Below are 18,931 nucleotides of genomic sequence, written 5' to 3'. Positions count from 1 at the left end.
CTTTACATGATGCTCAAGAAGCAGAATGGTTTCAAAGATCCCCAAGTATCAACGATTCAGGTGATTATAACCAAGAGTAATTGATTTACCTGATTTGACAAGGCCACAATGCCTAGCAATTACGAACCTAAAAGAATGAAAACATGCTCAAACTTGAGTAAAACCTCAGATCGCCTATAGGGTATTAATTCAAATCTGTTGTAAAATAGTTTGTTTGCTGTGTTTAAGTGTTAACAAGTTTGCAAGATACGAAATATCCGTCACTGCATATAATTCAAATGCAGATAATGTCAAATAATGTTACTGTACATTTGATTTTTTTTTTATTCTACATTTAATCCTACTCGAAATAAGACTCTTATCAAATGCTGCTTCAAATGGTAAACCTGAGAATCTCAAATAAGATGCAAGACCTACAAGAAACACAACAAAATAAAATATACACACCTGGCTATTCCTAACTCAAAGAAATGTGAATTCATTTTATCATATTTAACAAAATCATACAGTATCATATAGCAGTTACGATCCTGGGTATCAAAGGGAAATAAAAAGATTTGATTTATCATATTTACTTAATTAAAATGTCAATTCAAATAATTTTGTTTTCAAAGTTCTTAGTTAAAGCAGTTAAAGTGGTGAAAAAAAGCAATTGATACATTACAGGTCATATTTATGAAAGGAGGGAAGAATGTATAGTTACAAAAACTGCATGCTTCATTAGACTGACTTTTGACTAGAGTATGATGAGAAGTTCTGGGTTCAGATATTGACAGGAGGTCATGATAACTCCGTAGGTAGACTGCCAGACCAGTGCAATTATTTTCCAGACAGGCTAAATTATAAGATCCTTATGAATTTTGAAGCTGAGCATGAGATCACTGTGCATGTCTTGGTGGAATATTTGGGCAAGACACTTTAAATTCACCCCTACTGAATACCATGTCATGTGATAGGCTTTCCACATGATATACATCACTAAGAAGTAATTATGCAAAGTTCTGTGAAGCAGTAACACCGTAATAAAAAATTACATGGTTTTCACTGTCAGATGAGAATATGAGTGAAACTGGGTTGGAGAGCACTTATTATTTATATTTCTTCAGCTTATATGCCTTATTAATATATACAAGATATGTGACCGACATACACATTTCATGCCTATTGGTATAAGATATACACCAAGAAAAAATGTGCATTCTTTTTTCAAATTGTGTGTTATAACTATTGACCCTCAAAGCAGACCAGGACTTGGATGATGGTAAACACCTTCAGCAACATAAGGATATATGTATTTTATATTGTTCAGATGTTTAAGCAATTAAACTCAATTGGTCTTTGGCTAACTTGTGGAAAATCAAGCATATTTATGTTACAAATTACGTAAAAGACTTATGTTATCTTACTTTCATGTTTAATATTTCTAGGGATCCATTTGCTGAAGATCCTGTGCCAAAGGCATTTTACCATCCCACTCAGCAAAGGGACCTGTCACCATCACAAAAACGGGTAGGATTATGAACTTAGTAATATATTTATGAACAGAATGAAGTATATATGTGATATGGACGTTTTGAGATCAAGTCCCCAATGTGTTAGCTAGGAAATTCATGGATAGAAGGCTATCAAAATAAATAATTTCTCAAGGCCTAATCATCACTGGAAAAAATAAAAATTGAAGTGAAAAATACAGCTCTTTGAGGCAAGAATGAAATCAATAGGGAGAATGAATATACAGTATGATTAATAATATTTATATATGTACAATAAAATATGCATGGAGTTAAAATAAGATTTTCTGGGCTTCTGCAATAAACATCTATCATATGTCTGATATCTTGTGTTTTCTCGGTGGTAAGCCTGGTTGTTCCTTTTATGAGTGAACTTTTTAAGGTTTGTTTGTATATAGATATGATTAGAAATGAAAAATAAGAAATTCTATTGTGTTCACTGAAAGACATTGCATTTGGTAGCAGTACCACAATTCCGCCAACCTACAAATAATTGATATAAGATGTAGCGAGTGTTAATTGATGATATTGACTTTAGGATGAATCACTGATAACCTGTTGTTTTTCTGATGTTGAGTGAAAAGAATCTTTCACCCCCTTTAAGGTGAGATAGATGCATATCAGTCATGTGGTAAACCTGATGATTAAATTAGCTAGCATGAGGCTTGCGGAGTGTTTGGAACTTAAACATCTCAGGTCACACAATCTCAGCAACAAGAGAATGAATGGTTATTTTTCTCTTAAAGCCCCAATATACGTATATATCACTATAAAAAAAACAAACTTTATCCTATTTTCCCCGTAATATATGTAACAAATTTATTTTTTTTTAAATAAAATTTTTAATTCATTTTTTTTTTAAATAAAAATTTTAAAAATCGGAAAATAAACAATGTGGGACCCACAATAATTCATACATTACCGCTCGTAGCGATGACATTGCGCATGCGCATATTCCGCGTGTAAACATGGCAGACACAGTACAGACGTCCACCAGTCGCTTCCTGTCTTTCCAATCATAATTATGTGTAATTCTATACTAAAGTTTTGGTGAATGTTACGTATATTGGGGCTTTAACCTGCTGGCTCTATTAGATTCTTGTATGTGTTTTTTCTTGTCTCAATGCCTTGCATTGTTGACATAGTGTAATTGTTGATGTGATATCAGTGAACGTTTTGCTGGGATATTATATCATTATCCTGACGGGGAATCCCCCTTGTCTGAAAGCTAGTGTGAAATCTCACAACAGTAAAAAAGCATGGACTTATCTGTCCTGAGTAAGAGAAAATTCCATCCATATGTTTTATTCGAAATATTTGTTAAAATTTAATGTCTAAAAATTCAATTCCAATTACCTTTGTAAAATTTTACCCTCAACTTACCAGGTGTCTCTTTTTGCAATTTGCATGGTATAAAGATATGAAGTGTTTGTTTTAGACTGCGCTGAGTCCAGTCCGTGGTCCAAACAAGGGAGATAGTGATAGGGCAAAGCTGACAGTTCCAGACAAACAGTTTTTAAAAGGGGCAAATACTCTGTCCAGTGAGACGCCTCCAAGACTAGGTCAAGATGTTTCACCAAAATTTGATGAGTCCTGGCCTAGCAGTGAACATCAGTCCACTGTAAGGTAAATGTATGCCCTTCTGTGGAGTTTATGAAACAGTACCACTTTTTCTGGTGATAAATAGTTTCAAAGAAGGATATCAATTTTTAAAAGATTTTTTTCTTTGGAGGCCAGAGCACCAATCCCAAACTTTTGTAATTCCAGTTACAAAGAGATATAGTTGGTTCTCAAAATTTGAATGAGTCCCACAGGAAAAACAAGAGTCTAGGGCTACGGAAAATCATTGTAACGATACTGTTTCATGTTAAAAAAATTGATCTGGTGTCAGAGTAATCATTTCTGTTTTGTTTTCAGCTTGCTTGGTGTGGATAATCAGAGTCCAGAAACAACAGATTTATCCGGGAAGTATTCCTCCTACATCGACCGATTCTCTGACCTGAAGCAGACATTGCAGTTTTCAGAAAATGATAGCACATTGGTCAGCAGAAAGCATAAAGCCATGGACACACAACATACCACAAAAGAGAGTGACCCATCAGCTCCAACATCAGTGCTTAGCAGGTAAAATATCTTTTGAACACAGGCTTGACTGAAATACTTTATAAACAATTCATTTGTTGAGTAGATCTTATGTCTATTTTACTTGCCCTTCAGACCAAGATATTTCTAACACTTGGGAATGTTATCTATCCTAGATCATTTTTCTTACATCATGATTCCAGTAAGTTAGATAAGTATTTAAATCCTATTGCCATGGGAAACAAACACCTAATATCAGGATATTTTAGCACTGTGCAATTTTGGCAGAAATATCAAAGATGTAACTTTTGCGATTTTTGCTTATACAATAGTTATATATCTTTTGGTTATTTTATCACCTTAGAAATTTGAAAGGCCTCTTTTGAAAACATCAGAATGTACAAAGCTTACATATATACCAGAGCAGATTCTAACATGAACTGGAGATCTAACTGACTGGTCATATTAGATAAGAGGTTTATATAGCAACAAGTATATATTTATTTCAGATGTATTGACAACTAGACAGTGTTTAGGTGCATTTAACTACCTCAACTCTATAAATGCATTACTCATGTGTTTACATTAACAAGAACACAAACAAATTTTGCAATTTTAATTGGTTTTATTTCGAAAGTGTCACTTAATTTGTAAAAATCAAATACATACAAAAAATTCCTGATATGCTGTTCATTTTATTGACAGGTACATTGAAAGATTTCGACAGGGCCATCCAATGAGTCGGGAAGAACGTAAGAAATCGTCCAAACCTGGGGACTTTTGGTGGCTGGATCAGGAAGGCAAGGGGAAGTCACCCTCAGACAGCTCTACTCCTAGAGAAGTTTATGACACACACAGAGCGAAGACACAACGACTTACGGAAGAGTCACTGGCCAGTCTGTCTCAGTCCAGAAAAAACAAATATGTGGTATGTACCTGGCAGCCTGGTAACCCCTACCATTGAATTGAACTTTAAAATTTCTTATCATTAAATTTGAAATCACAAGATTTGCATGTTGATGGCACTATAAAGGTGTTTTTGAGTCTCCATCCTTAACATCTGTCCCATTTGTCCTGTTGTTAGGAGCAATTGGAAATAAACACTTTTTTTACTATATGATTTTATGGATCTTTCAGGACCCAAGTAAATCTCGACATGTTCCACCATCACCCTCTGAAGAACGCATCAGGAAACTCCAAGAGAAAGCTGACAGATTTCTGGAAAAAAGGTTAGAACTTGTATTATATAGTTAAATTGAATCGCAAATGAATGAAAGAAAGGGACGTGTTCACTGTAGGGGACAAGTTGCTTTCACCAGGATTATTCCTGTTCGTGTATACATGTTTGTGTGGTTCCAACAGCCTTAAGTGTTTATTTCTCATTTGATCTGAATTCATGCAATATTAATATCACTAAAGATGAACACACTGGGGGGACTACATAATTGAATGCCAAGCTGAAATATTTAAAAGCTCATTGCCACAGCATGGTAATTCTTATGTCTTAGTGAAGAAAGTTAGATAGTTATTTGTTGAAAGTCAAATCAGACATAAAATGTAGTATATATATACACATGTATATCTATACACATCATCATTCCCAGTGTGAGTAGTCTGGCAACCACAGATCAAGACTTCGAGGTCAGCACAGAGGGACTTGGAAGCTCTGTAGGAGAGACAACACAAATCAGCTTAGAAGAACTGCCATATCGACCGAAATTTGTTAAAGATTTAAGTAAGTATATAGTATTGCTGTTTCCTTTTTAAACCTTACTCATTATTACTTTTTATATGCCACCAGAGGCGGTCGTATATTGGCATCATCTTCTCTGTCTGTCCGTACGTCCGTCCATACATCCATTTCTTGTGAACACAACTCCTCAACAACTTATCATCAGATTTTCATAAAACTTGCTCAATGTCACTACTACAGTGGGTAGATGTGCATGAATGGGCAATTTTGTTGTTCGTTGATTTTTGTAAGATTTATGCCATTTTCGACTTTGTATCTATAGCTTGCTCATAGTGGAGCCTTGCGAACGCAACTCCTCCTAAAATACAGATTTTCATGAAACTTGCTCAATGTCACTACTACAGTATGTAGATGTGCGTGAAAGGGCGATTTTTGGTTCTTTGTAAGATTTATGCCATTTTCAAGTTTGTATCTGTAGCTTGCTCTTAGTGGAGCTTTGTGAATGCAACTCCTCCTAAACTTATAATAAGATTTTCATGAAACTTGCTCAGTGTCACTAATACAATGGTTCAATGTCATGAAGGGTCGATTTTACTGGTCTCACAGACTTCATTTTGAGCTTATGTATACAGACATGTTAAAAGCGATAATTAAAAGGACCAATCTTGATCTTTATATTTTGTGGCGGCGTATATTATGTCCACGGCACTCTTGTTAGTGAAATAGTTCACAGGTTTAGACATTAATCACATTTAAAAAGAGTGAGTACTTTCAAGACATGATAATACCAACCAGAAATAGTAAACCATTTTTCGAAGAATTTCACCTTCGAACTCTTGTCATCCAATGATACCTGGTGCATCATTCTCTGACAGAGACATAACCATCACTGTAAAAACTGGTACCGCAGTAAACGTTAAGATAGAAACACGACCATCACTGTAAAAACTGGTACCGCAGTAAACGTTAAGACAGAAACATAACCATCACTGTAAAAACTGGTACCGCAGTAAACGTTAAGATAGAAACACGACCATCACTGTAAAAACTGGTACCGCAGTAAACGTTAAGACAGAAACTTAACCATCACTGTAAAAACTGGTACCGCAGTAAACGTTAAGACAGAAACATAACCATCACTGTAAAAACTGGTACCGCAGTAAACGTTAAGACAGAAACTTAACCATCACTGTAAAAACTGGTACCGCAGTAAACGTTAAGATAGAAACATAACCATCACTGTAAAAACTGGTACCGCAGTAAACGTTAAGATAGAAACACGACCATCACTGTAAAAACTGGTACCGCAGTAAACGTTAAGACAGAAACATAACCATCACTGTAAAAACTGGTACCGCAGTAAACGTTAAGATAGAAACATAACCATCACTGTAAAAACTAGTACCGCAGTAAACGTTAAGACAGAAACATAACCATCACTGTAAAAACTGGTACCGCAGTAAACGTTAAGACAGAAACATAACCACCACTGTAAAAACTGGTACCGCAGTAAACGTTAAGACAGAAACATAACCATCACTGTAAAAACTGGTACCGCAGTAAGACAGAAACATAACCATCACTGTAAAAACTGGTACCGCAGTAAACGTTAAGACAGAAACATAACCATCACTGTAAAAACTGGTACCGCAGTAAACGTTAAGACAGAAACATAACCATCACTGTAAAAACTAGTACCGCAGTAAACGTTAAGACAGAAACATAACCATCACTGTAAAAACTGGTACCGCAGTAAACGTTAAGACAGAAACATAACCATCACTGTAAAAACTGGTACCGCAGTAAACGTTAAGACAGAAACATAACCATCACTGTAAAAACTAGTACCGCAGTAAACGTTAAGACAGAAACATAACCATCACTGTAAAAACTAGTACCGCAGTAAACGTTAAGACAGAAACATAACCATCACTGTAAAAACTGGTACCGCAGTAAACGTTAAGATCAGGAACATTTTGGTTCCAGGCAAAGAAAATGTTGCTCCACGGCTAAATCTCGGAGTTCCAATTTCCATGGTTACTAAGCCAACATGTCCAGAGCAAGACATCCTTTATCAATGGCGATTGAAGCGTAAAATGGAACAGGCAAGGGAGAGAACTGCTAATGTTAAAGACACCTCTGCTCCGAGTACATTTGTGCCAAAATCACAGACAATGGTATGTACAAGTGCCATGGCTTAACAAAGGTTGTGACTGCAACAAAAGACCAGTGATATTGATAACACAAATTTATGTCTTCCTTCCATATAAATTGTAACCATGGCAATGAGTATCTGTAACAAGACTCACTGGAAAACAAGTTGTGCAAGTCTCTGTCTGAATTTTTTTGACTGATAAACCATTTCGAAAAATCATGATATCTGCTTTTATAAATTCATGTTTTTTCTTAAAATTTCATTTCATAGTTTTAAGTTGTTAAATTTGAATATTTGTACCAAAAAGTTTATGTATATGTTCATTAATTCTGTTGTTAGGGCGATGTGGAAAAAAAGTTGGAAGAATTTAAGCAGAGATTGTCAGAAGGGAAACTTGGAGTACCTGTAACCCCTCAAATGACAAATGGTATAGTCAGCTTCACTCCAGCGCCAAGCCTTCCTCACCATTCTGATGGAAAGGTAAGGGGTGCCAGGTCCAAGAACCATATAGAAAAGTGATTAAACAGACACTTTTTATCCTGAATTAACCTGGTAGAATTTTAAAACATATTTCAAGATTGTTTAGATTTTTGATTTTTTTTCAGAGTGGATTTGTACATATACATTGATCCCCGGGAAGGTTTACATTTCTGTCCAGTATTGATGTCAGTATATATGTATATACATATTGATAGCTGCAATTATATACAGTTTATCAATGTTATGAATTTCTTCATTTTACATGCTGATGGGGTACCAATAGAAATAATATCAATACGTAAGTGATGTACTACATAACTTGTAAACTGTCGATTATCTAGTTTTTACAATTTTTCAGGAAGATACAAGTGCACCTAGAAACTTTCAAGGGAGACCTGATGTGGGATTAACCAAGGGCGATTCCAGCAATTCTGGGACGTATCCCCCCATTGCAAGTCCCACCCTCAAAAGGAAAGTCAAAAAGGGGGAGGATGTTGAGCCTCATCTTCATCTTATGTGTGATTTACTACCTTGTCCCCACCAATCAGAATTCTCTAAACGGTACGGAGAAGTTCCAGTTAATGTTGCCTCTGCAGAAAATGTGAAAGAATCGGAAAGTGAGACTTATAAATATCTGGAGGCAGAGAGACCGGATATAGAAGAGTCGATTTCTGATCACAAGTATGATCAGAGTGATGATTCAGGTCACATGGGCACCAGCTCTGAGGTCAGAGGTCAGAGCAGAGAGGTTAAGCGGAGAATAAAATATGATGGTGATATCAATACTGAAAATGAAATAGCTGATCAGGGTCCAAAAAGGAAGGACAAAGCACCTGATGAAGCTACGAGTTTCTCACAAAGGGATGATGATTCATTATCAGATCACAACAATGTGCCTTATCAGCAAAAGAAGCATACCTTTAGAGAAGCGTCCGTCAGAAATAAAGAGGATTTATTGTCAAAAGAAGAACATCAGGAAATGAAGGAGAGAAAAGAAGAAAAGAAAAAGGGCAGAGAAGTCCGAGAGAGATCTCGACAGAAAGGAAGAAAGGAAAAAGAGGATGTAAAGAGTGTTCCTGTTCTCCGACAGTCACAAAGTCCGAGGCCACAGGCAGGACGGAAGAAAGTCCCACATGTAGAATCCACTATCGGGCAGGTTAGTTGTACTGATCTAGTATACATAACAAGGTTTTATGGAAATATTTCATAGTGTTAGTTAAAAAAAATGGAAATCATTCAAAGATTATATTTTTCACTCCTGTTGTCTGACATGGAAGTGGACAGGAGCTGATGATGTGAAAGGAAGTAGGAGCATCTAGTCGCCCTGAATACCCCATTGTCATGGTGTGGTATAATATACCGTTAATTTTCTGAATCAAGTCCACACCACCAGAAAGTATATAGATTAGGGAATCATTGATATGTTTGCAGTTTCACTGAAAGATAATTTAGATATAACAATGATCTCACATTTACATACTTTGGAGTTCAATGCTGTAGTGTTAATGCACTCATCAACCCAGGCAATATAAGTGTGATTCCATATTAGGACAGAAAAAAAGGTAAAGAACCACTTGTCTGACCACATGAATTTTTCTCTGGATACTCTGCTTTTCTCCCACTTTAAGATTAAGATTTCTCAATTAAAAGAAAAAGAATTAAATTTTGATTAGAAAGAAAACAATTTAAAAGAGTGTTGGTGTAAAAAAAGTAATTCAAAGCTTTTGAGTTGATAAAATCAATATTTCATTCCTATGTGTTTTTGAGAGGGTCATCATCACTTAATTTTATGTTTTTGTCTTTATTTAGGTGATAAAAGACCGATTGTTTGATCTGTCCACAAGCTCTGTCATCTCCAGTGTTGACAGCATGCCCACCTTCATGTCTCCTTCAACGTCATTGGACCAGACCATGTTGGAGGCGCAACCTCCCCAGGGCAGGCTTCCACAGACTCAGGTGTCTACCCCAGAAACCACAGAGTCTCAGCCACACCCTCGAGTCAGCCAGAATGAAGGTATTTACACATGTAGTCATGTAACTGGATATTCCTGCAATTTCGCATATGACCACAAAATTATAGCCAGAAAAATAGGTGTCCCAAAAATGATGCAAAAAATTTTTTTTTTTTGAGATGTTCAAACTCTGTTAAATACACACACTCACAAAAATTACTTATTTCTTGGGAGTAAATTGCAAAAAATTGCATCTGCAAAAATAGCAAGCTCTTAATATAACATGTATCAGCAGAATGGTTGAAGTTGTAAACATAATATACTAGGTGGTCTGTAATGATTGTAAGCTAGAAAACAACATCTGTGATACATTTGTCAGTACAACATATATGTACATGTACATTTTTTTAATCAGATAATAGTCTATTGCTTAATTCTTCTACTCGTCCTATGAACAAGTATATCGTGCAACACATTTTAAAATGTAACAGAGAAATTCACATGCAGAATTAGATAATATAGGCTTTGCTCTTTAACTAGAAATATATGTGATGTATTCATCTTTGTTACTTACAAACCAAACTTTTAAGGTAAGGGATAAACACTTAAAGATTCTGTTAGACATGTTGTGTTCCTTTTTCTTTTTCTTTTTTTTTAGGAATCACCAGAAAATGGAACATGATTTGAAACATGGTGTAATAATATATATTTTACTTTCTCAAGCTGAAGTGAAATTCAGAAAAGATTTGATGTTGACTTCAAAACATATCAGATAATAAAACTTTTTGGAAAGGGTTGATTCGAAGACGGATGTTGTATGAGTACAATTTGTGCATCATTTTTTATAAGATTAATCTCTCCAACACGATATAAATCTGTTTTATAAATAAAAGGACAAGTTATGGACATTTATATAAAATTTGACAAGATCAATTTGTCCTTTGTTTTCAGATGAAGAATCTGATGGTGAATTCCCTGACGACCAGCTGCTGACCATGTTACGTCGTCAGAGGACACAATATGAGGAACAATTACGGTTAGTACATATATGACTTGGTCTTGACAGAATGACTTGTAATATTCAACTTACTTTTTAAGCATTAAACTGTCTTATGGCATTAATGGTCGTTATAAATGCCAGAGTTTTGAAGGTACCAGGTAATAACATAAAACCATGTTTATTCAAGGAAAAGTCATGTCATGAAGGGAGCAGTCATTGTTTCAGCATTGAAATATCGTACATAGGAGTGTACATTGAAAAGTCTTGTTAGCAAAGACAAGATGGAAATGCGCAGATATAGAAATTACTACAAATAACAATTATGAATGTTCTGACTGCAACAGAATCTGTTAATTGTTTGTGGCTACTTGCAGGGTTATTGATGAGAAACTAAACACTATAGCAAGGAATGGAAATGGAGACTCAGGCAGATGACAGGAACCAATACTGTCGGAGGACACTACTAAATTGGAGACTCAGACAGATGACAGGAACCAACACTGACAGAGCACACTACACTCTATACATTATATGAATATTGAATGAATGCTTCTGTTTGTCTTGACGATGAATCACCTAAATTCTTGTACTGTCAGAAAAAGAAATTTTATTAAATGCCTTCTGTATTACACTCATTTTTCTATCGTTCAGTAAAGAGAAAACAATATATTCGGGTCAATTTCAAGTGTTGTGTTTGTTACACCAGTGACGTAGACGATTTGGATCTGACATCTGCGGGCATATATATTTTTTTTTTCCAGAATATACCACAGTCACTCTCTTAGTTTTGAAACTGTACACTAGAGGGACTTGTTAGTGCTGGGTGTGGTAGTATTTGGATAACATTCAAATTAAAAAATGACCTGTATAATGACCAATTAACATATGGTCTATGTTAGCTATTTAGTCATAACTACACAAGTTTTCAATTTAGTTTTCAAATAGTAATATAAATCAATAATTTTTGCCAAACCAAAAAAATGTGTGACCCTATTGTGTGTGTGTGGAGGAGGTACGCAGCAAGTCTTTGGTGCGTTGTGAGATATGATAACTGTAGGTTATAAGACTATAAGATTCAGGAAAATTAAATTTGCCTTTTGTATAATTCATAATGAGATTGTATTTATTGATAGATAATAAAACTTGAACAAAGATAAAGTGGATTTTGTGTTATTGCTTAATATTTATTTCAAAGTGGTTGAATCTGAAGAAAGGATGAGCTGAATACAGGAGGGATGAGCTGTAGCATGGATAAGCTGGCAATCATTGGGACATATTAGTTAACTGACATGAAGATTAGTCCAGTATAGACAGTCTATCTAACAGAGTAACAGTGAAACTGATGAATTCTCTCTGAAAACATATTTACTGGGCAAAAAAGGGGTTAACTAAGGGCTTGATGGCCCTGAAATTGGCACACTACACATGGTCTCAATATGACAAGTGTATTCACCCAAGTTTGATGGTCCTTGCTTAACTGTGGGCAAAGTTATGCTTAAAACATAAAGAGAACAGAAGGAAAGACAGATGCATTAAGATGCTCTCCGTTTCAGATTCATACAGTACAGTTTTGTATCAACAGTGCATCTTGGGAAGGAGGGGCGTAACCTAATATAGCAATTGGATGAAACGTTTTCGCTTAATCCTGATTTACTGGTGTTTTGTTTGTACTTACCGGTTTGTTATAAGTTGTTGTGCTCAATAATATCAATGACCTAAACGGTTTTTAAACAAAACTCAAAACACATAATTTTTGGCTAAACGTAACACAGCCTCGGCCCCCATCGACTGTCAAGCTTATCGCTATACCATCAGACAGAGTGAGACACTGAATTATATGAAGATAAAAGTGATTGCTACCAATCCTAGCTTTTTGATGGTGGAAATATCCTAACGACTTATCAGTGACTCCTAGCGGTAGTTGTACCCTATAAACTATCTTGTCATACATATTGTTGCCATGAGGCAATCAGGTATACTAAACACTTACTAAAATTGAACATAACACATGTCTTTTTTAAATTCCTCGTCAAACAATATTCTCCACAAACCATTCTCTACCGATTTTTAATTTCCTGTCTTGCTAGTAGCTCTCACGTTATAAACACTTCGTCCTGATTTTGTATGATTTCAACTCGGATAGCATTAATATATACAGTAATAATTTATTTAATTTTTGTCGATCGAATTTTTTTCCGTATCGGATAATCCCGGACAATCAATTAGGACGATCCTTACAAAATCTTTGATTTTCCAAAGGGAAAATACATAAAATCCTAGAACTATGTAATGTGCACATTCCCCATTTTTGACCCTTTTTTTCTTAAAAATGCGCCTTTTTACGCACGGATTTTTACGGCAGCAACATTTACCATATATAATCTGTTATAAAGTGGTTTTTTTTCTGGGTTCAAAATCCAGTACCGATGTCGGTAGTAATCTCTTGATTTGGAAGTTTAAATTGTTTCCATGAATAGTACATTTTGCACAAATTTCACTGATTTCATGGAAAATGTTTTCAAAATTTCAAATTTGTACGTTGATATTCATCTTCTATGAAAGTGTTTAGATTTTTGGGATGTGACTGATTACATCATCTATATATATATATTATCAACATATTTAACCTTTCAGTAATTTCAGAAGTTTGATGTTACCTAGTTTCTGTTTTATATCATTGCCGTCAATTTCAATGAGAACATACCAGATTGTTTTTGGTACTTACTTTGAAGCATTCTTTAATTCTGTTTCCATGTCTCTTCATGGACTTATTTAAAGGTCGCCTGTAATATATACCGATATTTTAAGCGTGATTTTATTGTGAGTTTTATTGACATTGAACTGCGTTTACCTTTATGAAAATATAGTCGTTTGTTGGGACATTCCCTTGTAAACCAAAGTTTGTTAGAATTACGTCTTCTGTTGATTAAATGAAAAACTTTCCCTAAGATATCGTTCGCCGAATGTTTTAATAAATTGCTGCCTGTATTTACTATGTCAGTTATTTCGACGCCTATGAATAAATTACATGGTCTCCCCGAAATCAGGTCCAGTATTACAACAATATATCTGAAGGTACGTTTATCTTCAATATAGTTAACCATGTTCGATACTATAGCAATATTCTATTTCATATAGTTACTTGTATGCAAATGTTGCTTATACCACTTCGATTGTGTTTCCGTTCTTTTGAAACAGAATTTAAGTCTACTATGGACATTTGAAATCAAAAGATCAAATCCGAAAATTTCGAAATCGGTACAAAAAGGTTAACGATAATGAAAAATAGTCAATTACATTACAAATTTTCTTATCAACCAATCTGTTCTTTTCAGCTCGACCATCGTCTGCGGCAACTTTTCTTTAAAACAAAATTCTATCGGTTTATAGCTAAAATTATTTGATCATACCTTAACCATTTATTCCGTTTTAATGGTACATGTACATCAAGTTTATTTTGCAGATCATAAATATATTTGTAAAGTTCGTCGTTCACATTTTGACAATAGCTTAAGTATGTATATAATCAGGTTACACACAGTCATCTTTACGTAGAGTTTTGTCATTAAAATCACCAACCAGCGATAATTTACACCCTAAGCGCCAAGAAATCACTACCTCCTACAAGGAAGTGCTTGGGCAATGAATATCACCTCTTTTAACAAAGTCTTCGTCTCGTCAGCTCTGGTCCCACGCTGCTTTTGACTGGAGATCATGTTTCGAAAATCATAGATTTTTTAATGTACCGTAGGTATTGTCGTTACATCAGTAATCAAGGCATTCTTATATAATCACTAATGGTATTTTTATTTTTTAGGCCAATCAACGTAGTTTCCCAATGGTAATTTGAAGAGACTGGTTTTTTCATAGCCTTATTTGACGTTTCCGTGGTTTACAAACTTGACGTCACATGTGGTATTATGGACACTTTAGACACCTGGCCCCATTGTATAAAACATTTCAACTTGAGATTTCCTCAAGTCGAGATTTTCCTCAGCTGATATCTCCTCAAAAAACGGCTTGTATAATATTTTCTCAAGGAACAGGAGGAAGTCATCAGCTAGGATGTCCTGAAATTCCTTGAGGAATTTTCATACAAGATATTTTCAAGGAGATATTAGCTGAGGAAAATCTGGGCTTGAGGAAGTCTCAAGTTGAGATGTTTTATACAAGTGGGGCCAGGTCCCAGTTGTTCAAATGTTGGTTAGGAATAACCAGTGGTTAGTGAAAACTAAAAAAAAAATGGATGAAACAAAAGTGAGAAGTCAGATTGATATGGTTTGAGTGTTGATTTTGAATTTAACACTCTTCTTGGTACAGTGGCAGCAATTTGATGGGACGGGCACCGCTTTTACTCGGAAATCTAGTTTACGTTTTGATTGTTAAATCTCTGTTATTATAACTATATTTAGTCCTTCGAATCACCTTGCACTCGTCCTCAGTCTCCGTATCTGGTATTGAGTTAATACTTAACAGGTATTCGACATTTTCCGTGAACGAGTTTTCAACGGAAAGTGCCAACAGTGTTTACACCTGGTCAGTACTTACTACAAAGTTGTGTAATCCTAGAAGAGAACAGCGCCCCCTTACGTCCGCTCTCTGATTATACTTATCGGTCAGAGATTTAATACTGTTTACACAGGAAGAACGTTTACACGATATGCCAGTCGTTTACAGTGAACTAGCTGTGACAAAGCTTGGCATAAGAAATGATAGAATTCCTTCGAATTCGTAAGAATTGTGATTGACATGCCTGAACTAGACAGAATACATTTTTCTGTCAGGGAGGAAACAGCGAGACTTGTACGGAACAACGCTGTGCCATACACAACCGCCAACCGGTCATAGGTTCGCCCAGGTTAACTCCGATGTTGTCCTGGACATAGAGGGATGAACTGTACTTTTAGTGCTAGTATTGAGGAGGGTGTATCTTTCTACTTCAGTGCTAACTCTAAAAGTTAGAAAATCGATAATACCAAATATACAATAACCAAATCGAAACAATGTGAATCACACGAAGACAATGACAGAAACAACACAATATGATTTAACAATGTTTGACATGAAATAATTTTAAAGTTAGTGTCCCACTTTTATTATTAGGGTGTAATGGACAGGCGACGTCTATATTTAGTACAGTTATCAGAAAGCAAGCAGGAAGTGGATTGTTAATATCATTGTCAATATCAAGGCGAAAGAATAGCGGTCCTTTCTCATCATTATTAAAAGGGGCCTGGGAGAGAGGCTTAGGGTCCAACCATTATCAGTGGACTAGAGGAGAGGATAGCAATTCATTATCGGTGCCATTACCAAGGGCCAAGAGGAAAGGGTAGCTTTCCATTTTACAGCCATTATTAGGGGTCTAGGGAGAGGACGACAACAAAAAATAGTGTCATTACCGAGAGTATAGAAGAGAGGGTAGATTTCCATTTTTGCAGCTATTACTCGGGGTCTAGAGGAGAGGTTCATTTTCGATGCCATTATCAGGGATTTCTTTATTCAATGCCAGTATAGTAGGTCTAACACAGACGATAGCGGTCAATTTTAATTGTTATTTTCAATGCAATAGAAACCATGGAAGGACCAATTTCAATTCCATTATTTGAAGACTTGAGAATAGTGTGGTAGTCCATACATTCATAGGTCGAGTTTCACAGACAACATATAGCCCACTGCAACTTCACGCCACATTTTTGTACCATATTAAGTAATAGACATCAGTAGAAATCCGCAGGTACTACCTTAAAAATGCACGACAATTGTAGAAGACAGCTTGTTCCATACAAAGCGTGGCTTTCTTAACAAAGAACGAGTCATTGTGGTCTGAAGCCAAATGTCTGCACTTCAGAATATGTACATACAACAATCACCAATTTCAGGTGACATAGTGGATTCGATTTTGGTATATGGCAGCAGCAACAATGAGAGATATTTTCGGACGGAATTCCAAGTCAACGGGATATATATGAGACGTATCAACAAGGGGTAAATGTTTGGCGTTCTGTCAGGTAGTGAGGTTTTGGGTTGAATAACAGTCATATATTACAAAGACTAAGGGTCGTTCTCTGGTTGTGGACTTAATTTCTCGGAAAAGGAAATAAAGATAGGGGATGAGAGAAAACAATGTAAAATTTGTTTCTTTTTGTTTTCACTGAATTCTGATGCGTGGATCAGAATTCAATGAAAAGATAAATTTATGATTTTTCTATGTATACATAACTATATTGTTTTGCTTTAATTTCGGCCAAAACTTTCACGAGACATTTGAAATTGAATAAGCTGAAGTTGTACGCAAACTTTATGGACTGTTGCTCCGGGCTTCCATAGCTGTAGATCTGGTAGTGATGTAGTTATTGTCGGTAAATTGTTGGTAATTGTTCTGTCTACACCAATCGCTTCCTCGCTAATTGCCGCTCTGTTGGGCCATGTAGCTGTCTGAACCTATCCGGCCAGTCCTGACGTGCTGCCGATGAAGGTGATATGTCCACTTTATTGCAGATCGTATCATTATGGTGTCAATTTCACTCCCATGATTATCTCCCTTTACCGTGGACCACCACACGTGAGCTGAACTGAAACAGGGCCTTGTTCCATCAATATTTAATATATTTTTCACACAATGATATACAAAACTCATTGTGCGATCTTAAACTTCTAGTTCTAGTTACAGAACAACGTTGGTATGTGATAGCAATGTGTAGTCAAAAAGAACTGTATGTAAACAAATGAAACCACCTATTCATCATCATCATCATCATCATCATCATCATCATCATCATCATCATCGTCATCATCGTCGTCGTCGTCGCCGTCATTCTTTTTACCTCGTTGTTTTCTATCTTTCTCAGTTTAAGTGACAAGTGATCAACACATTTCCCCTCTAACTTTCTTACTCGTTTCCATCTCGCCGTTTATTCGTGCCCCCTCCCCCACCCCTGCCTTTCCCTATCTCTTACTCTGCTCTTCCTTTTCTCTCTCTGCCTTTCCCTATCTCTTACTCTGCTCTTCCTTTTTCCTCCTCTGCCCCTTTACTCCACCTTCTTCTAACTCGTCGCCTTTATACTAAGTTGAACAACAGAAATAACACATTTTTCTGCTGAAGACCGAGGGATGGGGAATTTTACATGGATGTTATGCTCTTCTCTTAATATAGCAACTTAGTACATAACAATAGAAAACACTGTTTATCTGTCACAAAGACATTTCTTTGTTCTCTTTGTTTCCGACTAAAGTAGATTCTCCCTCATCACCACTCCCTTAGTTCACCCACGTACCCTGGTCCATCACTCAACATCCCACCTCCACACACATCGCCTGTTTACATTTTCACAGACCTCACCTATACAGGGATACGATCAAACTTAATAATATCCTATTTTACATGTTAAATATGTGATTCATCTCGAGCGCTTTCTTTTAATAACCAGAACCAAAAATAAGACAAATACTGTAGATAAGTGCCAACCACCCACAACACGTAACCCTACTCTTACTCGTCCTTGTTCTACTAGAATTTAGCATTCCTTTGGTTTTGACACGGGTCATTGTGGTCAGCAGTGTGGTCAGTATGACCTCTATCAATTTGTTCTGTGTCCGTGTGGTCCCGTCTGTCCACTCTGCCAAGACTAAGTAATACTTAATATCATAAGGAACCTTAAAGGGATATTCTGCCCAAGCTACAAAATTTCTGGTTGTTCTTTACTTTTTAAAAACTCATACTTACGGCTTTTAAAACTATTGTTGGCATCAAAATATTTCTCCTTTGAACAGTTAGGACAGGCGAAATTGTAGGAATACTCCCAGCCCAACCGTTTAAATAAAGCCAAAGGGAAATTGGGAACTGAAAAGTCACTAGATAATAGATTTTATGGGTAAACATAAAAGGGTGTATGTTGTTCACTAGAATTTCTGCTGGAGTTACAATCTTATTACTTCAGTAGGCTTATTTCTGTTGATATTGTAATTTACACAAATATTTCATTTTTGTTCGGTTTATATCAACACAAACCTGTTATGACACAATCAGGGCCGCGCGAACGTTTGTAAATCGATCTAGAT

At 35.9% G+C, this 18,931-nt stretch overlaps 1 protein-coding gene across 1 annotated transcript; it reads left to right on the top strand.

Moving 5' to 3' along the window:
- The first annotated feature begins 24 nt into the window (after positions 1–24).
- LOC132547926 (uncharacterized) lies at positions 25–11,605 on the top strand. Its single transcript, XM_060211735.1, has 13 exons — positions 25–60; positions 1,428–1,509; positions 2,950–3,137; positions 3,429–3,635; positions 4,299–4,521; positions 4,731–4,822; positions 5,198–5,328; positions 7,273–7,463; positions 7,781–7,921; positions 8,280–9,077; positions 9,731–9,935; positions 10,825–10,909; positions 11,248–11,605. The coding sequence occupies exons 1-13, from the start codon at positions 26–28 to the stop codon at positions 11,306–11,308; spliced, it is 2,439 nt and encodes an 812-aa protein (XP_060067718.1). The 5' UTR covers position 25; the 3' UTR covers positions 11,309–11,605.
- Positions 11,606–18,931: the final 7,326 nt, after the last annotated feature.

This window comes from Ylistrum balloti, unplaced genomic scaffold (assembly GCF_031769215.1).
Source record: "Ylistrum balloti isolate Yb309-2 unplaced genomic scaffold, AGI_CSIRO_Ybal_v1 Utg369614, whole genome shotgun sequence".
Taxonomy (NCBI): domain Eukaryota; kingdom Metazoa; phylum Mollusca; class Bivalvia; order Pectinida; family Pectinidae; genus Ylistrum; species Ylistrum balloti.
This window is presented reverse-complemented; position numbering and strand designations above follow the sequence as displayed.